The sequence below is a fragment of the Cupressus sempervirens genome, chromosome 8, assembly GCF_028749045.1.
Source record: "Cupressus sempervirens isolate cs-2001-9-10 chromosome 8, ASM2874904v1, whole genome shotgun sequence".
NCBI lineage: Eukaryota > Viridiplantae > Streptophyta > Pinopsida > Cupressales > Cupressaceae > Cupressus > Cupressus sempervirens.
In genome coordinates this window covers 786018121-786040356 of record NC_143125.1, presented here as the reverse complement: position 1 = coordinate 786040356, position 22236 = coordinate 786018121, and the positions used below count along the sequence as shown (strand labels likewise).

The 22236-nt window shown below is 35.2% G+C and overlaps 1 protein-coding gene across 1 annotated transcript; it reads left to right on the top strand.

The window, feature by feature from the left end:
- The first annotated feature begins 16027 nt into the window (after nucleotides 1–16027).
- LOC149544754 (Pollen Ole e 1 allergen and extensin family protein) lies at nucleotides 16028–20474 on the top strand. Its single transcript, XM_089795330.1, has 2 exons — nucleotides 16028–16327; nucleotides 19755–20474. The coding sequence occupies exons 1-2, from the start codon at nucleotides 16177–16179 to the stop codon at nucleotides 20036–20038; spliced, it is 435 nt and encodes a 144-aa protein (XP_089651456.1). The 5' UTR covers nucleotides 16028–16176; the 3' UTR covers nucleotides 20039–20474.
- Nucleotides 20475–22236: the final 1762 nt, after the last annotated feature.

Here is a 22236-nt window from a genome sequence, read left to right as displayed (position 1 = left end):
TTTATGTACATGGTAATGCTCCCCCATTCATAATATACAGTATACTATGCATACAATATATATTTTCTCTACAATTTGCAATTTTCTTTCAATTTCTCCCCTTTCTCTTTTTACATCTTATCCAATCTTCTCGCATCTTCTCACCATTTTATCTCCTTATAACTTCTCCCACTTTTTGACATTAATGCTAAAGATTTATGCTGTAGGCATTTACATAGTAATGCCAAAATGAGACAAGAAGTCTAAATGTACCTTCAGGATGAGTGCCAAATTCTTGTCCCAATTCTCTTGTAAGACCTTACATTTGTGAAGTGCAATTTGCACTTCTATTGACAATTCAACCATGTGGTCTACAATAGAGAAATTATTATCATGGATGAGCATTTTTCAATGTGCAATCTGCTTCTACAGTGCATCCATGTTAGGGAGAATCATATTCTAAATATCTATCAAAGTAGATCTTATTCTTACTTCTTCTCTAAGTATTTCTGCCTGCATATCTATCAAAAATCTGATCTTGTTGAAGTGAGCAGATCTAGAACTCAGCTCAAGCTACAACTTTTGTGCACTTGCCTTTAGATCTTCATCAATTTTAGATAATTTATCTTTTATTTCTTCTGTGAAAATTGATGTATGACGTAATTTTCCAAAAATTAATGATACATTAATGCAAGAGGTTTCTAGAAATCCCAAAATAGTAGACAATTCTACTTGCTGAATGGCAATCTGTTGAGAAATAAGTTCTAAAACTTTATTCTCAAGCTTTTACTCAGCTCTCAACAATAATTTATCGTATCCATTCAAATATTCAGTGTATTTCTAGACTGTCCCTGCCAACTAATACAAAATTGGCTGAGAAGTATCAACCTCTATACTTAGAGCCTCTGCTAGAATGTTCTTGGCATCCTCAATGATCTTAAACTCTTTGTTTATTTCTTCTCTTAGAAATTTTTTTCTTGGCTTTCTTTTGAAGAAGTTCACCAAAAAATTTCTTCTGATCTAGAGTTAGAGTTGAGATGTCCCATTTTGGAATGGAAATCTCCTTATCAAGATCTATATCCTCCTCCTTTTCTTTACCTTTACCCAAAAATTTTGTGCTCAGTTGAGGCTTGGGCTCAACTATCCTTGCACTTATTGCTTGTGTACTAGGAATAGAAATAATTGTTGAAATAGTAGGACTTGCTACAAAAATGGATACTGCACTCATTGAAATACTAGTGGTAGGAATACCTATTGTAGCCAAAATTGATGTAGAGGGTAGAACTTGTAGCTCGGTAGATGAAGTGCTTAGCACTTCATTCAATGATGTGCTGAGCTAGACCGGTGCAAAGATTGATTGAATGATTGTGCTTGTAGTACTTGTCATGGTCAATCCTACTAAGGTTGTCTCCATGCTTGATGTTATCAATGTTTTTCTTGGACAGCGAGGAAGTGAGGCTATAACTATTGCAACAATCTTAACTGGGTTGGTTTCCTCAACATCTTGTGCATCTTCCTTGGTAGTCTCCTGCTCCTGTTCCTCTTCATCATCAATATTATCAAAATGAGTTACTTCTTCATCATCTTTCTCTTCATCTTTTTCTTCCTGATCATCATCATCCTTATCACTTATACTTACAACAAAATTTCTTGGTTTGTGAAGAAGATAGACATTCTTCCATGTATTTGTGGCGTTCTTCACAACATGCTCTATTTCATTCAATTTAATGAGACAAGTATTGAATCTTAAAGTTAACTTTTCCTCATTTTCTTCATAGATTCTTTCACCTCCTTATCATTCAAATTTGGTATAAGTTGCCTCAAGGCCTGCTCATGAATATCCTTTGTAGTTTTCATTTCATGCTCCCATCATGGATTGATTTGTTCATTAATGCATCTAGAATCTACTAGGTAAGTTGATCAAGTGAGTATTTCCATTTACCCATCTTGGATATCAGTACATCTTCAATCTACTTTTTCTCATTAGCTATTATGGTCTCATATTTCAATGCCTTGAATTTTGTAATTCTAGGACCTGATTCCAATTCTTTCATTCTCTCCTCAAATGTCGGTGGAGACTTCTTGAAAATTATGTCTCCTCCTTCTTTATCTGCTTTATTTCTAGAGGACCTCCTAATGAACACTGCAGTGGATGTCTTGGTAGGCTTGGTAATGATTACCTTATGCTTTTTCTTTAGTGGCTTCTCTTCCTCTTATTCTTTATCCTCTACTTCTTCATTCTCACCTTGTCCTTCAGTTAACAAGAAAGTAGAACTGGTTTTTAGTTTGGAAATCCTCTTCTTGCCCTTGCTAACTGCCTAAGGAAGCTTGATCTCAAGTTCAATTATAGCCTTAGCCTCATCACAGGTGCCAAAGTAAGTAGCCTTGGGATCAACATGCTCATTTATCAGTGCTGCAATTATGTCTTTTGTTTCATCAATATTTATCTCATATCCTAGAGATTTCATCCATGCAATTCTAGGTCTAACTACCTAAATATATACCTTGTCACTATCTACCATAAAACAAACATTATCTTTATAATCCTCAACTAGTTTCCTAGGGATTCAAAATCTATTACTCATTTTCTCCTTGAATGCATCAAAATAATTATCCATGATACTAGTATAATTCTCTCCCATTTCAACAATGTATTTCTTAATCTGATAAAGTATTCACACATCTTTCCTCCAAACAACAGTACCTTTTGATGGAAAGAATTTCTAAACATAGAAAAATAAACATGTCAATAGTGAACCAAACTTACATGGATTTTTCTTTGATGTCCTGATGCTCTCCATGTTTTTGTTGAATTGATTCAATAGTAGCTCGGCAAGGTCAAGAGATAGATTGTTCTTGACTACCTTGTAAGCCAAGTCCATAGCCTCACATGACACACTGTTCAACCTACTAGAGTTGTATATCTTGTGTGCAATAATGTGAATGTCAAACTTCAGTTCCATGTCACTCACACTACTTATCTTCATTCCCCTTCCATCCTAGTCGGCTAGGTTTTTCTTCTCTAGTTCAATGCAACTTGGGGTTTTGGTTGTTTTGGCTTTTGATAACATGGGTAGACCAGTGATCTTGTGGATCATCTTCTTTGTGATCAAAATCAGTTGCTCCAACCACAACTGACCATTATGCACATGACTGAGGATGTATCTTATCCACTTAACTTGAAATTCTCATGGCATATGTGGAATATGTGTTAAACCTTTAGCTTCCAGATGTTGGTTTTTAGTTTCAACATGCCATTAACACATAGTTTCTCTAGGGTTTCATCCATCTCTAGTGTACCAATATCCTAAATTGTATGTTTGAAATGAGAATGAATGTCGTTAATCAACAGTACCTTAGGAGGGATTTGAGGCATGCTCCACTCGAATCTAGGGTTTCCATGATTGTAGGAGTAAGCTTGAAATCCAATGCCTTCCATTCTACACCACAAACCAACATGTCTAAACCTTGTTTTGCCTTGCTACAAGTAGCTGTCGTCTTCACTCAGTAGGGTTTGAGAGAATTCAAAAACTTTTGGTAATAATTTACTCAAATCACTTGAATGCTATTGAAGATCGCTCTATGCAAATAGCTCCATAAATTCATGGTGAAAATGACTTTGATTTCATTTCTTTTATCAAATTTTACTGTAAATGCCCAGTACAAATGTTAGATCAAGTTGACAAACTATCACCCACTTCACTAGCATTGATTACTTAGTAGGGTCTTTCATGACTCAATAACCACATAAGATTTAGCCACACTCAACCTCGCTTAGTAGAGTCTGTAACTTGACCTTGCTCAGTAAGGAAGGTAACTTGGTAGTAACTGGTACTTCTTACTCGATGATCCCATTGCATCTTGAATGTTGATATGGATCTTTTGTCCTGTCAACTGGAACTAAATTAGATGTCTTCTTTAGTAGCCTAGTTCTAGTTCTCGTCTTAAGAAATCAAGTACAAATAGTGGATTCACCCAATTCTTGATCATTGCTTGGACTTGCATTCTTGGTAGACTTTGGAACCCATTGTTGTCCCATTTTCTTCCTAATGTTATCAGCTTTTGCCTTCTGTTCATCTTCAATTCTTCTAGTATTCATACAGTTATTGGCAAGATGACCAAGTCCTATATAGATGAAATATCTTTTGGTAGTATCTCTTTTCCTTAAGTGATGTTTCTCACAATTCATTCCAATGTGTCCAAATTCTCCACAATAATGACATCTGCACCAAGTGCTATAGTCCCAACCAAATATAGCTTTTACAATTTGAACTACTGGATTCAATATTTTGGTTTTGCATTTTGATGACTTGTGCCCATACTTCTTACATTTGTGATGTTTGCCTTCAAATCTTGGTTTTTCTTTGCATTCATTTTCTCTATGACCATGCTAATTACAATTGTAGCATTTTCCATTGAATTTTGCTTTCCCATTGCTCCAACATTTGTTTGATGTATGACCTATCTTACCACAGTGACTACAAGTAGGTTTTTGATTCCTTTGAGCTCCTTGGATGATTCACCTTTTTTTGTATATCCAATTCCTGCTTTTCCTTTTTTTCTGTAATGACTTTGCTCATTCAATTGATTCATGTCTGCTTGGGATTTCATCATTCTTTCATTGGTTTGTCTTTCAATGTTCAGATCATTCTACAATCTTTCATTTTCTAACCTTAGGTTCATGATTTCTTCATTTGCATTGGTGAGTTGATCAATGAAGTATTTTTGTTGAAGGGATAGGTGTTGAATTTTATTGTTCTTTCCTTCTATCTCTTCTCTTATCTTGTTTTTATCTTACATGACTTCACACAATCTTGCTGACTAAATTTCTTGCTCTCTTCTTAGTTTTCTTACTTCTTCTTGAAGAGTACTATTCTTTTCCCATAGTTTATGATTGCTTCATCAGCTTCATCTAAATTGCTTGAATGGATGTCTTCAATTCTTTCTTTAATATATAGTGAATCATTCATCTGGATTGCAAGATCTTTTCTTCTTTTAAGGGATTGAGAGAGTTTCTCTTTTTCTTTCTTGAGTTGTCCAATAGCCAATTCAAAATCTAGCTTCTATAAGGAAGCAAAGGTGTGCAAAATCACTTCCTACGCTAATCTTTGAGAGGACGATTATGCAAATCAAACTAACTATTGCAAAGATCTTAAGCAATGCATAATAACATAATCAAAATAACAAAGAACACACAACAAAGTGATTACCGTGGGGAAACCCTTCCAGGAGAAAAACCCCACCCTCCAAAACTCGCACAATGTATTATCAAACCAAGATGATTACAATACACTTGCAATGCAAGTTCTTACAAAAGTGCATCACCACAACTCGAACTTGGAGAGACTCCTTCTAGCACGAATCTTGCAAACTAAACTCAATTACACAAACACCTCCCCAAGCCCTCCTTTTATAGTGATTTTACAACCCGGAAACCACTTATGGTTTTACAAAACCATGAGCAAAACTACCATGCCACATGTTACCCATTTTTGACATTTACATTTCCAATATGGAAAAACAACCAGGTTAAAATATTAATCCCGTCCACAATTTTGTCTCTTAGTCTAGACCCCCATTAAAGTCACAAAATGAGTCATCAGGGCTCTAAAAATGACCTGCCTATATTCTACTATGGACAAGACTCATTTTAACAACTCACTAACCATTTTCCAATGCATAAACACATGGAAAACTTCCACAAACAAATTCTGGAATTTTCCAAGAAAGGATTGAAAGGTTGAGACACATGTTTCTCAACATTCTCCCACTTGTCGAACACCTTGCAAGAGTCAGGGGATCTGAAATATCATGGACTTAATTGCTAGGGGCCGAGAGGCCCATAGACTCTGAACACCATCTGAATTTTTCTGTGCTCACAGGCTTATTTAATGCATCAGCAACATTCACCATTGAAGTCTCTACCTTTTCCAGCTTCACCTTGCCGTCCTCGATCATATCTCTCACAAAATGATATTGTACATCAATGTGCTTGGTCCTCACATGAAAAGTCGAGTTCTTCGCTAGGCAGATTGCACTCTGGCCGTCACTATAAATTGTCACTACACCCTATTTGAACTCTATATTTGAACACAATCTCTTTAGCCAGATGGATTCTTTGTAGGCATGAGTAGTTGCCATATACTCTGCCTTAGTAGTGGACAAAGTGACTACAGCCTGTCACTTACTCATCCAACTGATTGCAACACCAAATAATGTAAACACATATGCACTGGTGGATCTTCTTCTATCAACATCACTAGCCCAATCTGAATCCACATAGCCTTGAATATCCAAGGAATGCTCACTTCCTATTCCATGAAAACATATTGAGTACTCTGAGGTACCCCACAAGTATCTAAAAACTCTTTTTACTACATCCCAATGTGCTCTTCCTAGATTAGACATATAACGGGAAAGTACTCCCACTACTTGGGCAATGTCTGGTCTTGTACAAACCATAGCATACATCAAACTTCCAACAGCACTCTGATATGGTACTCGACTCATCTCTTCCATCTCCAATGGGGATGTAGGACACTGTGAGCTAGAAAGCTTTGTTCCCATAGTAACAGGAACACTCAATGGTCTTGCATCCTGCATATTGAATCTTTTCAAAATAGTACCAACATACTTACTTTGGCCTAGCCAAAGCTTTCTATTTTGTCTATCTCGTATAATCTCCATTCCCAGACTGTGCCTAGCTGCACCAAGATCTTTCATTTCAAACTTTATTGAGAGTTGAGATTTTAACTCTACAATCAAACCTTTTCCTTTGCCAATAAACAACATGTCATCGACATACAAGGCAATAACCAGGAAACCATCACCATCAGATTTGAGATATATACAGTGATCAGATTTAGATCTCACAAATCCCAAACTCAACACATATGTATCAAACTTCTGGTACCACATCCTAGGACTCTGTTTTAAACCATACAAGGATTTCTTCAATTTACAGACCAAATGACTTTTACCTTTCACCACATAGTGCTATGGCTGTGACATGTAAATTTCTTCCTCCAAATCTCCATGAAGGAAAGCAGTTTTCACATCCATTTTCTCGATCTCTAGATCATAAGCTGCTGCAATAGAAAGAAAAAATCTAATGGATGTCATTTTGGCTACTGGAGAAAAAATCTCACCATAATCTACTCCCTCAACTTGAGAGTAACCTTTTGCAACCAAACGTGCTTTATACTTCTCAATGCTTCCATCTGAACCCATCTTCCTTTTGAACACCCATTTACAACCAATAGGCTTCCGTCCTTCAGGCAATGGTACAAGGTCCTATGTTTGATTCCTCTTAAGAGCTACCATTTCTTCATCCATGGCTATTTTCCAAGACTCTAAATCATTCATCCCAAGAGACTCTTCTACAAATCTCGGTTCATCAATGTTAGCATTCAATGCAAATATGCACCTCCAATCATCAGGAGAATACCCATACCTTTCAGGTGGTTTCCTTTGTCTAGTAGATCTTCGAACAAGATCTAGTTCAGGTTCAAGAGGTTCAAGTTCATGATTAGGTTCTCCCTCTTCCTCTGATGATTCAAAACTCGTAGAGCTTTCTTCAACATCTCATCTTTCTAAGGGCCTTGATTCAACTTTCTAAAGTGTAGCAGGAAGTTGAATCACATCTTTCTTTTCTTTAATTTGTTCTGGCTGCACTGTAACAGAAGAAGGCTTAGTTTCTCTAAAAATAACACTTCTAGAATAAAATATCTTTTGTGCAACAGGATCCCAAAGCTTGTATCCTTTCACACCATAACTATATCCGATGAAGATACATTTGATAGCTTTGTTGTCCAATTTTTTTTGCTTCTCCTTTGGCACATGAGCATATGCCTCACAACCAAACACTCTCAGATGTCTAAGTAAAGGCTTGTGGCCCGACAACCCTTCCATTGGCATCTTATCAACAAGAGCTGATGTAGGAGACCTGATTATCAGGTAGCAGGTAGTGGCTACAGCTTTAGCCCAGAACTTCTGTTCTAGTCCAGCACCACTCAGCATACTCCTAGCCTTCTCCATCAAGGTCCTATTCATTTTTTCTGCAACTCCATTCTGCTGTGGAGAATACAGAGTTGTCTTCTCTCTTTTAATACCACAATCTTTACAAAATGTGTCAAAAATATTGGAGCAAAATTCACCACCATTATCAGTTCTCAAGCATTTTATTTTCTTTCCAGTCTGCAATTCAACCATTGCTTTAAATTCTTTGAAATGACTGAAAACTTCAGCTTTATTCCTAAGGAAATAAACCCATGTTCTTCTACTAAAATCATCAATGAAAGAAACATAATAAACTAATCTACCAATAGAAGGAACATCAACTGGACCAAATACATCTGAATGAATTAGATCCAAAATACATGAAGACTTATGAGAACTCGAGTAAAATTGAATGCGGTTTTTTTTACCATAGATACAATGCTCACAAAAATCAAACTCAAGATTGCAGTCATTCAACCCATCAACAAGGTTCTTATTTTTCAAGGTCCGTAGGCCCTTCTCACCTATGTGGCCAAGTCTTTGGTGCCATAACATAGTCTTCTCTGCAGGCAACTTTGATTCGGTAAACAGAGCACCCTTGGGTACCCAAAAACCACGACCATCTGTTGAAAGAGAAACTCTCTCCTTCTCCAAATGAGTAGTCTTTTTCACAATCTTATCAGAAGTACTATTGCACTCGACTGTGAGTGCATCAAGTTGGTATAATGTACCCAATCTACTTCCTGTTGCTATTACCATAGCACCTCTCACCATTTTTACACCTACTTCAGAAAACTGTACATGCACACCCGCATCTATTAGCTTACTAATAGATAACAAATTCCTTGCTAGTCCAGGGATATGCAAGACACCATCAAATCTTCTAATTCTACCATCAGAAAATTTCACACGAATACTTCCACAACCAACAACATCAAGTACTGAATTATCACCCAAATACACCTTACCACCATCAAAATTTTCATACTTACTAAACCAGTTCCTATTAGGAGTCATGTGGAAAGATGCACCTGAATCTATTAACCATGCATTTTCACCTGCATGAGTGGCCAAGGCTGCAATGAAAGCATCTCCATCTTCCTTCTCAGACTCAGAATTAGAATCTTGCTTCTTCTTCTTCTTCTTTTTCTTCTCCTCTTTGCAGTCCTTTTGGAAGTGTCCAGGTTTGCCGCAATTCCAGCAAATTTCCTTGGACTTACTAGGGGATTTTGATCTCCCCTTATTTTTGGAGTTAGAATGGCCATGCTGCTTTTCGTTCTTGCCTCTTTCTTTTGGTCTTTCACGAACACTCAAAGCCTCTTTGGCATTCAGAGAGACCTTCCTTCTTATCTCCTCAGAAAGTAGAGAACCAACAACGTCCTCCATCTTCAAGACAACTAAAGTGCTCCCTATAGCCATCACAAGACTATCCCATGAGTCTGGCAACGACTATAACAAGATTTGACACCTTTCTTCTTCATCCATTGGCACCCCTACTGAGGTCAACTGAGTCACCAACATATTAAACCTTTCCAGATGCTCAGAAATTTGTCCACCTTCTTCCATTCTCAAGGAATACAACTTCTTCCTCAAGAAAATCTTATTCACAAGTGATTTTTATTGATAGATCTCACTAAGCTTTTTCGAAAGCTTCTTCACAGTAGGTTCTTCATGGACATTAATCAGAATCGAGTCTGCAAGACACAATCTAATGAGACCTTTAGCTTTTCTATCATTCACATCATATTGTGCGACTAATGTTGGATTTGTGGGCCTCAGCTTGTTCTCATCAATCGCATCCCATAGATCCCGATTAATCAACAGATCTTCCATCTTCAGCTTCCACATCTCAAAGTTTGTACCAAAAAACTTTTCGACATCAATTCTCCCTGACATGCTTGCCATCTTTTAATCCTGCAACATAGAAATGAAATGCTCTGCACAAGCTCCCACTCAAACCTTGATTAGCTCAAAAAACCTTGTACCCAACAAATAGAACCAAAACTGGCCAGGCTCTGATACCACTTGTAAGGAAGCAAAGGTGCGTGGAATCGCTTCCTACGCTAATCTTTGAGAGGACGATTATGCAAATCAAATTAACTATTGCAAAGATCTCAAGCAATGCATAATAACATAATCAAAATAACAAAGAACACACAACATAGTGATTACCGTGGGGAAACCTTTCCGGGAGAAAAGCCTCACCCTCCAAAACTCGCACAATGTATTATCAAACCAAGATGATTACAATACACTTGCAATGCAAGTTCTTACAGGAGCGCATCACCACAACTCAAACTTGGAGAGACTCCTTCTAGCACCAGTCTTGCAAACTAAACTCAATTATACAAACACCTCCCCAAGCCCTCCTTTTATAGTGATTTTACAACCTGGAAACCACTTATGGTTTTACAAAACCATGGGAAAAACTACCATGCCACATGTTACCCATTTTTGACATTTACATTTCCAATATGGAAAAACAACCAGGTTAAAATAGTAATCCCGTCCACAATTTTGTCTCTTAGTCTAGACCCCCATTAAAGTCACAAAATGAGTCATCAAGGCTCTAAAAATGACCTACCTATATTCTACTATGGACAAGACTCATTTTAACAACTCATTAACCATTTTCCAATGCATAAACAAGTGGAAAACTTCCACAAACAAATTCTGGAATTTTGCAAGAAAGGATTGCAAGGTTGAGACACATATTTCTCAACAGCTTCTTGTTGTCAATAGCCTTGTCAAGTTTGAATACCTCCATTGCCTTTGATCTTTGCTCAAGCTATTAAACGTTTCTCTGAGTACCACAATGCTCTGATACTAATTGTTGGAAATATTATGACAAGCTAAGTTACTAAGAGGGGATGGGTGAATTAGTAACTTATAAAACTTTTATCCTAGATTAGCAATTAATCCTTTATGTGAATTTTGATCTAACTGTATGCATGAGGAACTAAAAACATGAAAGCATACACAAAATTTTAACACAAGATTTGGTGACCCAAAAACCTTCTAAATAGAAAGTAAAATTAGGGTGGGGATGATACCCACAAGCTTTGGTACTATAGTATAAAGTTGGCCTATTAAGGCTTACAATGATCACTTCTGATGATCTATCCTATTAGGAGCAATAAGGACTACTAGGTCCACCTTGCAAAAGAATTTACAAACATACAATGAAGTATGCACTTAGTAAAGAGATTTACATAAGACTATTAGGTCTACATTGTTAAAGGATTTGACCAATCCACCTGTTAAGATGAAGTAGTAGCTGATCTGTGATCTACAACTTGGTTTGTTGAATGAGATTCCTTTGAGTGTACAAATCACCTTTCTATGATATATGAATCTTTGTTGCTCCTTATACTATTGTAGCCTTTTGTAATTTGCTCTTCTGCTCTTCTCTAATGATTACGTTACTTCCTTTTGATATATCAGATGTGATACAATACAGTACATATATAACAATCCAATTATATAATCACAAAGTTTGCCACAATACAAGTTCACAAATATTAAAAAGTCAGCCAAAGTGTAAAAACTCAAGTTTTAAAGACTAACTCGGTGAGGTTTTTATACTCGACATCCACTGTCAATGCTCGACATCTTCATGCACTTGATAAATGTAGAAGCTTGGTCCATATTTACCACTTCCAGGTAGTCTTGAACTAAGTATGCACTGGTGACTTGATGAATACTGCAAAACTCAGCATATAAACTGAATCACTTGATTCACACTACATAGCTCAGTCAACACTATCACCTCAAACTTGGTATAAACTGAGTCACTTGGTTAACATTGAGTAGCTTGGTTAATATTGGACTCACATCATATCAACTATGAACTCGATAAGCACTACATAACTCAGTTTGCATTGGTAAACTCTGCATACACAGAGATGCTAGGTTTACACTGCTGATCATCACCTTAGTAGTAATTGCTCAGTGCAAATTGAAATCTATCCAAAGGACTCAGTAGCAACTGAAATGCTTGGTTACTACTGTTAACTATACAATATTCTCAGTATGAAGTTACAATCTGAATGAGTGTGTGTCACTGATAACAAACATGACTAGAATGTCAATAGATTAAGGAGGTTGGGTTCAAGGAACTTAAGAGTTTGTACTTGGAGGATCCTACTTTTGATGAAGCTTGGAAAGCTTGTACAAAACTTGTTACTTTAGACAGAAGCAAGTGGTTGAATTTCATCATCCAGGATGGTATATTATTTAGAAGGAGTTAGTTGTGCATTCTAAGGAGTTTTATGAGGTAGAATCTCATCAAGGAGAGGCATAGTGGAAGTTGGTTGCATATTTTGGTCAAGGTAAAATAATTTCTCTAGTTAACAAGAATTATTACTAGCTAAAGTTGCAACAAGATGTCAAAAAGTTTGTATAGAGTTGTAGAGTATGTCAGATGAAAAAATGAAAAAAATAGAATATAGGGTTATATTAGTCATTACCTATACTAGAGAAACCATGTGAGGATGTCAACATGGACTTTATTATTGGTTTACCAAGAACTTATTGAGGAGATTATTCAATTTTTGTATTGGTTGATAGGATTTCAAAGATGACACATTTTGTTCCTTGCGAGAAGAGTATTGATTTTGTTAATGTGGTAGAATTGTTTTTCAAGATTTGGTGAGACTACATGGTCTACCAAAGAGCATAGTTTTGGATTAAAATACTAAGTTTGTTGGGTTTTTTTTGCATGCATTGTGGGAGAAGTTAAAGATAAGTTTGAAGTTTAGCTCATCACATCATCCATAAACTAACATACAAACAAATGTGGTGAATAGGAGTATGGGAAATTTGCTGAGATGTTTGGTTGGAGATAAGCCAATAGGATGGAATTTGATTTTACCACAAGAAAAAATTACATATAATAATTTTATTGACATGAGCACTAGTAAATCACCATTCCAAATTGTATATGGAAGTAGTCCTAGCAATACTTCATAATTAAGGAAGTGGAACAAAGGGGAGATGAGTAGTGGTGAAGATGCGAATTTTTTAAATGACTTGAAGAACATCCATGAGGAGGTGAGAAAACACATTAAAAAGATGAATACATAGTACAAGGCTAAGGTAGATAAGAAAATGAGGCATAAGGAATACTAGGTTGGGGATGAAGTCATGGTTCATTTGAGGAAGAAGCAATTTCTAGTAGGTACATATAACAAGTTGAAAATGAATAAGTTTGGGCCATATAGGATATTGAAGAAGTATGATTAAGGAAATATTTATGAATAGAGTTGCCCAGTGAATTGAATATTTCACCAACATTTAACATTTTTGATCTAACAGAGTATCATGAAGGAGGTGTTGAAGATGAGGTCACAAAAGTGCAGTGGAGTATTTTGAAAGCTACTTCAGCTGCAAAGGAGATTGTAGATATACTAGAGAATTGTGTTGGTAGAAGCATAAGGAACATGACATATGAAGAATATGTGATCAAATGGAAAGGATGACATATAGAAGATTCAACGTGGATAAGAAGGGAGGAAGCTAACCATTTTGGTTTTCCTCTAAACACCTAAGATGTGACATAGTCACTTCTCAAATTACCCCAGGTGTCTGATGCAAGAGAATCTTAGGTGTAAGGGCAATCTTGCATTACCAAAAAATACTTTTGTGTATATCTTTTTAATGAGGGTTGTATTTGTGTAGAGTTGCTCTTTGTGGAAACTTATTATTTCTAGTAAGTTGGCCATACAAGCTCAGAATGCTCTAATTTCATAAGCGAAGGTCCATCTTAGATGTATCGGTTTGCCAATTGAGTTTCATTTCCATATCATATGTACTGGTGAAGTTATTGAAGAAATTCAGTATAAAAAACTTTGAGCTCAAGTTTGAAGGTCTTAGAGGCCTTAAAAAAAGGTCAAACATTGGTTGAGAGACACTTACATAGCCAAGTGTTGTAGATCAAGAGCTATCATTTTCGAAAAGTAGTTATAATAGCCAATTAGGTCTACAGTTAAGAAATTATGGCTTTTGGAAGTTGGGCTACTTGAAATTATAATTTGAAACGTTTTTAGCCAACTCTATGTAATAAATATGAAAAATAAAGTAATTTTAGTGTTGACCGGCCTCAAGGGTTAGGCTAAAGTCTAGAACCTTCCAAGGCAGTGGAAAATTGTCTATAGAAGGAGGGCTCGTAGGGTTGTCTAGGGTGGTTATGGGTGGTTGTACGTGGTCCTGTCTTACATAATACTATAAGAAAAATACCCATGTGGCTTTGCATGTTGTATTTCCAAAATCTATAATTCCATACTTTTGGATACAAGAAGAAGCCCATTTTCTATTCTTGCAATGGTTTTTGTTTCTCTTTTTTTTTTATGTGTTTGTGGTATTAAGGGGAGTACCTTTCACTAGCAAGTTAATACAAAAAAATAGAGAATAGAATTTGAGAAAATGTCAAAAATGAGTTACAATAAATCACACCCTTTAAACACTTGAACTCCCCACTTCTAAAACCACATTCCTGCCACTTGATAAACTTAGATTTGCCTAAAATATAGATACACAAAGAAATAATAGAATACTATCCCAACTTTTGTCAATTCAAACTTGCCACTTCTTACAAAAATAATTTTTGACACAAAACATGAAGTATAGGCTAAAAACAAAAGGTGGAAGCTTGTCAAAAGACAACACAAGTCTACTAAGATGAGTGACAATGGATACTAAAATGACTACATTAGATGCAGTTGTGAAGTTAAAGGAGCTATGAATTCTAAAGGTAAATTGGCATTATAACATTAGCATGCATGAAAGTGGATATGATATGAAGGGAAATGGAGGGACTAAATAAATTGGAGGTGCAAGGTAAAGGTCCTCTAAAATGCAACTCTTGTCATCATAAATGACATGTGACGTTCAAGAGTGTGACATGTAGAGGATCTGTTAGGTATTCATTTTGGAAAGATGCCACCAAAAATGGAGGTGAAGACCCCTATTTAATAAAAATAAGAATGTACCCATAGAAAGGGGTGGTTAGGTCAGGCTTAGTTTGAGGGAGGGTTGAATGGATAAGGTTGGTTTTAGTTAGTGGGTTGGGGTTAGATGGAGATTAAGGGGATAAGGTTGGTTACAACATTAGATTAGTTAGTGGATTAAGATGGAGAGTTTGGTTAAAGGGTAGTTAAGTTTAGGAGATATGTAACAAAATTATATTAATTCAATCTTAGAAAATGGAGGGAAATGAGAAAACAAATTACATAAACAAATACTTGAACTACTTTATTTAATAGAAGAATAAAATAAGGATTAATTAATTAAGTGGGTTATAGTTTGTGACTGCTTAATTAATAGATTATAGATAAATTAATTAAATTGATTTAGCTAAGGATAATGCTAATTAATTAAACAATCTATTATTATTATTTAATTAATAAACATAAGTAGACTAACTAAATTTCATTAATACAATTAATTAAATTTAGGTGTCTACAAGCTTTATCTAAGGTTATGTTTTGGTTTGAATAGAAACTTTGCATGCAGTTGCATTTAGATCATTGCACTGAAAATACATTTATAAGTTGTATCTTAGAGATTCTTTTGGAGACTTTTAGTAGCAAAATTGAAGAGGCTAGCGTATAAGTAAGTTTAGTAACAAATTATTAGCTTTATTCGTATTATGTTAGGTTTAGTCTTCTTTTTTTTTTTTGTCACTTGCATGAAGGTTTGAATGAAACCCTTTTCAAAACTTGTTGAGCTTCAAATCTATAAAAGTTGTACCGACTTTTATCTATTGATCTAGATTATGCATTATTTTTTATTATAAAACCAACCAAACCATTAAACCTACATATCCTCTACATTAAACATTGACTACAAATAGATTTAAAACACTATATAAATTATATGAACTAAAATAAAAATAAAAATAAACAATATATATTCTAATAGATTGGTCGCCCATTATTTATTTGTTCAAAATAGAGCAGGATAGTTTATAAAATATTGATGAAATAAATAATAAATTAATAAAAAATCTCCCTTTCTCTCTCTAAACATTAAATCAGGTTATTCTACAGGCAAGAAGGGGTGTGCTGGATGTAAGATCTGGGGCTTATACAAAAACCCTCCCCTCCAAATCTATCGTTCTGTCAGGTTGCTGAAAAATAGGGTCCTAATCTGATCGTATCTAATTAAAACATCTCCTTACTCCTCTGGAAAATACTGAAAATGGCAGGTTTTATCTGGTGGATTATTTTCGGTTTTTTGGTACTGCAGAATGCCTTTGTGGGTATGGCCTGGACAGGCGAGATCCATGGCAGAGTTTTCTGTGATGTCTGCGGAGACGGATCTATGGGGCCCGAAGATGATTTTCTAGAAGGTAAGAAAAATCTTTTCCTTTCCTTTTTGATAAAATTTCAGAGATCTTCGAGTCCGTTTTCCTCGTTCTGTTCTATTCTACTTAGTTTATTGCTTGAACTGGTGAAAATCCCATGTCTTTAATGAGAACTATAAGATTATCCTTTGAAATAGTTAGGTTCTGTCTGAAATACAGACATTCCATTCATGAAACCCTAATTTTTTATTTATTTTTGGAGTATATATATATTGATATATAATGATATGGATGTGTATACGTGTATATCTGGTCTAAATATATGGATGCGCTTGAGATTTTATTTTAACATGCTTACATATACATATGCGTGGGCATCTACTTTTAGCACCGAGGTTATGACTATTTAGTTTTAGAATGAAATCTCCTGGCCTAGTTTGATGTTTTGGTTTAATGATTCGTGAACTAGTTTAGAGTTGAAAATAACTACGCTGTTGAGCCTGACATCTTTGGACGAAAGTGTGCGTGATCTTCTGCTTCGCTCGAATTACATCTTACATAAAGATGCAAAAAGATTTTTTTTCCCATAACACGGATTACGGTAGACTTGGATCAGTGGGAAGTGTTGGCTGTTGATATTATTTTCTTGTAAATTTTTGTTATTGCACATCTCTGTCCACATACCTTACCTTAATTTACTAATGCATGGAACACATTATGTGCAATGTGTTATCCGATTGAAAAATTCTCAGCAGATAGGGGAGAGCGTTTTGGGGAGGGGTATTTGGGTACAGCGGGGGAGTAGTGCGGACATAAGTATTAAAATAAATAGTTTTAAAAGATAAATATGTAAAACATGATAACAAATGACAAATGATGAAATTGAAAATATCAAATATAGACAAATATAGACATTACGATGAGATTTTTTAAAATGTTAAAATTTCATTCTACAATCATATTAATCATGATCGCTTATTAAAATTACAATCAACTGATCTAGTTAACAAGATTCAACAATGTTCAAACTTCAAAAACAAAATGCTAAATAGTAAATAGTATAAGTATAAACTCTACAAGTAAGATTCTAATGTCTCTAATCATCCATAAGCTCCTCTTCTAATTCTTCAATGACCTCATCACTCCAACTGCTAAATCTCATGTTCTCAAGCCTAGCCATACCAATATCAACCAACCGTTTCTTTGTAGTATCATCATCAACTAGTTGCCGGTTCAGAATCTGGTACGGATGTGGTTTCAAAATTTGTCGTGTTTTTGGGCTGGGTTTGGATTCATTTAGGGTTTGCCTGAATAAGATTTTCTCTAAAATATATGTATATATGTGTAGCAGCACATAAGTTCATACACAAATGAAGGCAAGAAGCTTTTTTCTTTTCATTCACAAATGCACATATGACATGTACCCTTTTGGCCTTTTTAGTTGTTACTTTTAGGATGTTAAGGGTTAAGATTGTCTAGAAGAATCTAGAGAAGAGGCTTCCTAGAGCCTTCTATTGTACAGTAAGGGTTAAGATTGTCTAAAAGAATCCAGAGAAGAGGCTTCCTAGATCCTTCTATTGTACAGTCCAGATTAGATGTAGAACATTCTAGGATATAGAATACTCTAGAAAAGGAGTTTCTAGATTTTGGTATTACATGTATAAATATGTGATGTGCACATACAAGTTGTGCATTGTTAGAAGACATTTGAAGGTCTGATGTATGTAAGCAAGCTAGATTAATATATTGTTGTTTATCAGTTATATATCTTTGTTTTTTTGGCTCTGTTTTGCCCTGCTGTCTACATTACAAGTCATTACTTTGGTTTTTATGTTGTTTATGGCCTGTTTTAACATAAGATTGGAGAGTTTAATAGACCTAAGTTGGCAAAAAATCTTATTAAATCTTTCAGTCAAATTCACTTCAAATTTGTTTTGGTTCTTCTATCCGAATCAAAAGTCTTCCAAATTCGTCCAAAATTATGACAGGATTCATCTAAGAAAATTTTGAGCAAATTAGAACCGGATCCTTTTTTGAAGCGAACCTACCATTCAATTTCATCTTCCAAAAGCAAATTTAATAACCTAGTCAATTTATATGACTCTATAATGTTTTTACAAAATCTCATCTTCGAAGAGCAAATCTAGTAACTTTGTCAATTTGTATGCTTCAATATACTTTTTTCTATTAAATTGCTGCTAGGGGCAGCACCATTGTACTAATTATAAAAGAGTTTACATTACCAAGCAGGACAGAGCTTCAAAATATGCTTAAATTCAACTATCTGTAAAACATCTACCCTTCCACTGACAACCTTACCAACCCTAATCCCAGTATATGGCCAGGGCCACACTCAGAATAATTGACTAATTTGACTTCCTTGAGCTTCCTTGAGCATCTCTGGCCAAGACGAAACGGCTCTCTGAATGCTTAAAAGTTCAAAACAATTTTTATCAGACCTCAGGCAAATATTTCACCTATCAAAATTTATAAACGTGAATGAAAAGACAAATGAAAACAAATGGAAACCAGGAGAATGTTGATATATTGATAATTGAATATCTCTTTTGACAGAAAAACCAATAGGAGAATTTGATTTTTTTTTTTGATAGACTGATCTTATTTTTGCATAATATGAATGTGAAAGAGCAGGCTTGGTGGGAAAAGAGGGGATTTTTTGTTGTCTCCATAAAGAAAGGGTCAGATGAATTTAGAGGTTCGTGTTCATGCAAGGGAATCAGAGATTTCTCTTCCATTTGGCTTTGTGTGTGTGTTTTTGTAAACATCTGACAACTGTTTTGTTTTTCTGTGATTTGTTGTTTTGGTTTTAAATGGGTATTTTTTTCTAAGTTGCTAAAACATGGGACTTTTTCGGGTGTTTCCGGGTATAAACATACCAGAATCTGATTCTGAAACGAATCTCCTGTGGATACACATCTGGGATTTGTGTTTTTAAATATTGAAATGTTTAGTGGTTCTAGTTTGATTGCTTAGATATTTTAAAGACCTTGGCAGCTGATTAGTGAACTCTGAATTTATCTATTTGAAATTCTAGCTTGATCTTTTTGATATAGAAAATCTGAACTTAAATTAGAATGATATATTTCGAAATTTGAAATTTGTAATGGTTTTGTTTAACATATGTTTAACTCTATTTTGAGGCTGCATATGTACACACATGTGAGCAGACCAAAACCATATCCAACCCCCTCCAAAAATTTCTGCTGTACCAGCGCTTTGTACCCACTTACCCGTACCCATACCAGTTCCCGATTCGATAACTTAGATTTTCTTAAATTTATACTATTTTTTTTTTTCACAGTATTCTTTCATAAGGCCTATTTCTTCAAAAAGGTGATGTAACCTGAGGTTTTCTTTGCATACCTATCAAGTATATTTACATGACATGTTGGCTATATTTATGCGCTGACCTAATTCATGCTAATCTAGTTAATTCATTCTGATCTTGTAGGAGCTGAGGTTGCAGTGCTCTGTATGACCATATCAGGAGAGGTCCTCAATTATCAGGCATTTACAAACTCAAGGGGAATTTTCACAGTAGCAGAGACAATGTCTGAAAGCAACCGGTGGGATATGTGCTTGGCAAGGCCAATCAGTAGCATTCACCAAGACTGTAATGTACCAGGGATAAACAATTATGCAACCAAGTTTTCCTACACTCTCTCCTCAGGTCATTCATACACGGTTAGATCGTTTTCCTATCAGCCTTTCAAGACTCCCATGTACTGCAGTTAAATTGTTGTTCGAGTCTTTGACCATGGTAGAGGCCTTCAGATAGGCCTTAAGTTTATAGCTTTAGTCCAATAGGTAGTTACTAGTGAACCTGGAAAGTCTCCTGCAACCCTGTGAGTATAATTTTTCAACCGTGTAAAGTGTGTATTTTAATTTTATCAATGGTAGGGCTAAAATCGCCATGCAAGCTTTTTGGTGATGTTAGAGGTGCCCACCTAGATTCTAATATTATAATCGTGTATCTAGTTAATGTGCATAGCAGATGCACGTCAAGCAAATACGGTGCAGCTGAAAGCTGCCCTTTTGGCTTTGATCTTCTAATGAAGAACCTGCCAATTATTAGAAGCTGTAAACTAATATACAAGACAGACTTATATGTCATAGATATGTGGTTTATTCAACATTTTACATATAACAAGATTTCTTTCCTTCTGTAGTTTCTGAATGATGTACTTGATCAATGTTGTGGCCTTGGTTTATTTTCTGCACTCCATTAACAGCGTCTAAAATTTGTCGGAGTCTTGATTATTTATTATCATTTATTAAAATTAACTATCATAATGTCGATTGAATTCAAATTCACGATCTTTCAAATGAAAGGTTCACAATTGACAATTGCGTTGCAGATTCTTGTCTTTAAAGTAGACATTATTGATGTCTTGTATGTTTCATTTGCTTATTTTTGAGAACTTAATTTTGTTGAAATTTTAAAATTGTATCAATCTTATAATTTCTGTCAACTTCATATATTTTTGTGGGCGTACACACTCTTTTGAGTAGGTTCACCGTAAACCTCAACTTCAGATCGAAATGCATTTTGATTTTTGCTTGATAAAAGAAAAAAAGAAAAGCTTACTGCTTGTAAAGAGTTACTTCAGACAGAGATGGGGACTTCGGCAGTATTTAGTTGAAGGGAAAGCACGGTGGATTACCATAAGGAGTTTGTCAATATTCGGATTACCATAAGGAGTTCGTCAATATTCGTGTTCATCTGGAGGCATGTCAGCCCAGAAGGACCTTTCTGTTTTTTATACTTCCCTCCTCTCAACTTTTAAAATATACAAGAGTTGATTACCTTTACCAACGTTACGGTGTTAATTGCTATATGAGTTGGGTACAGTGATCTTAACCCTCATTTGTTCATGGATGATTGGGTACTATGATCTTTACTCTCATCTGTAAATGATTATTATAATCAATGCCCTAATTTTCATGGCTCGTTCTAATGGCACTTTTCTCCTGAAGTTTACGTAAGTGTTTGCAGCAGAGTTAATACAATGGTTAATACTATTATTAACATAACTTGCGATAAAATAGATATAGATAGTGATATATTATATATGAGATGATTTTGAAATATCCTAAAAGAGTATTAACATGATAATTTACACAATCACACAAATCAATCATATTATTATCAACTTTGTTGATTAGTCTTCAGTATCATTTATCATGGAAAGTTACCAATTACTATCATAATCTTAAGTACTTTGAATAACGATTTCAATGTTTGTTGCCCTCATTAGTTATGACACATCTAAGAGGAAGGAAGCACATTACATTTTTCTACACAAGTGCTGGTTACACAAAAAGTAATGCTCTTAACACTAGTACAAGACCCAAGACTTAGCTTTGATTAATTGTACACCGAGTTGAGCATTAAGGGCCCCTTCCTCGAGTGATTGCGATGCCCCTTCTCTCTTGTGAGACTACCAAGCCATCCAAACCTTCACAAGAATCTCCTCTAATTAATTATGTAATAAATAAATATCCCCCTTCCATCTTTAGATAACTATTCTTCAATAGTCAATCTTTTAATCGAAAGATCATGATTAACTTTATCTTCTCTTAGGAGAGAAATTACATAACATTTGCGACGATGATGAATTTTTATCTTCTCTTAGGAAATAAATTACATAACTTTTGTGAGGATGATGAGTGTCACACAAGATATGGCATAACCAAATGTCTTACGAACACTTCCCATGCTGCAATCCAACTTTTGGGATAACCCAAACTAGTGAAAGGGTTTTCACTAGAAACTATTGCACCAATGTGTCTCCTTGTTCTCTTAAGGTTCTTTTAGTACATATGTATTTGGTAAGTCATATTGTGCTAGGTGGACATAAAGCTTAAATTAATAGGAAAGAAATTACATAACTCTTGTGACGATGATGAGTGTCGCACAAGATATGGCATAA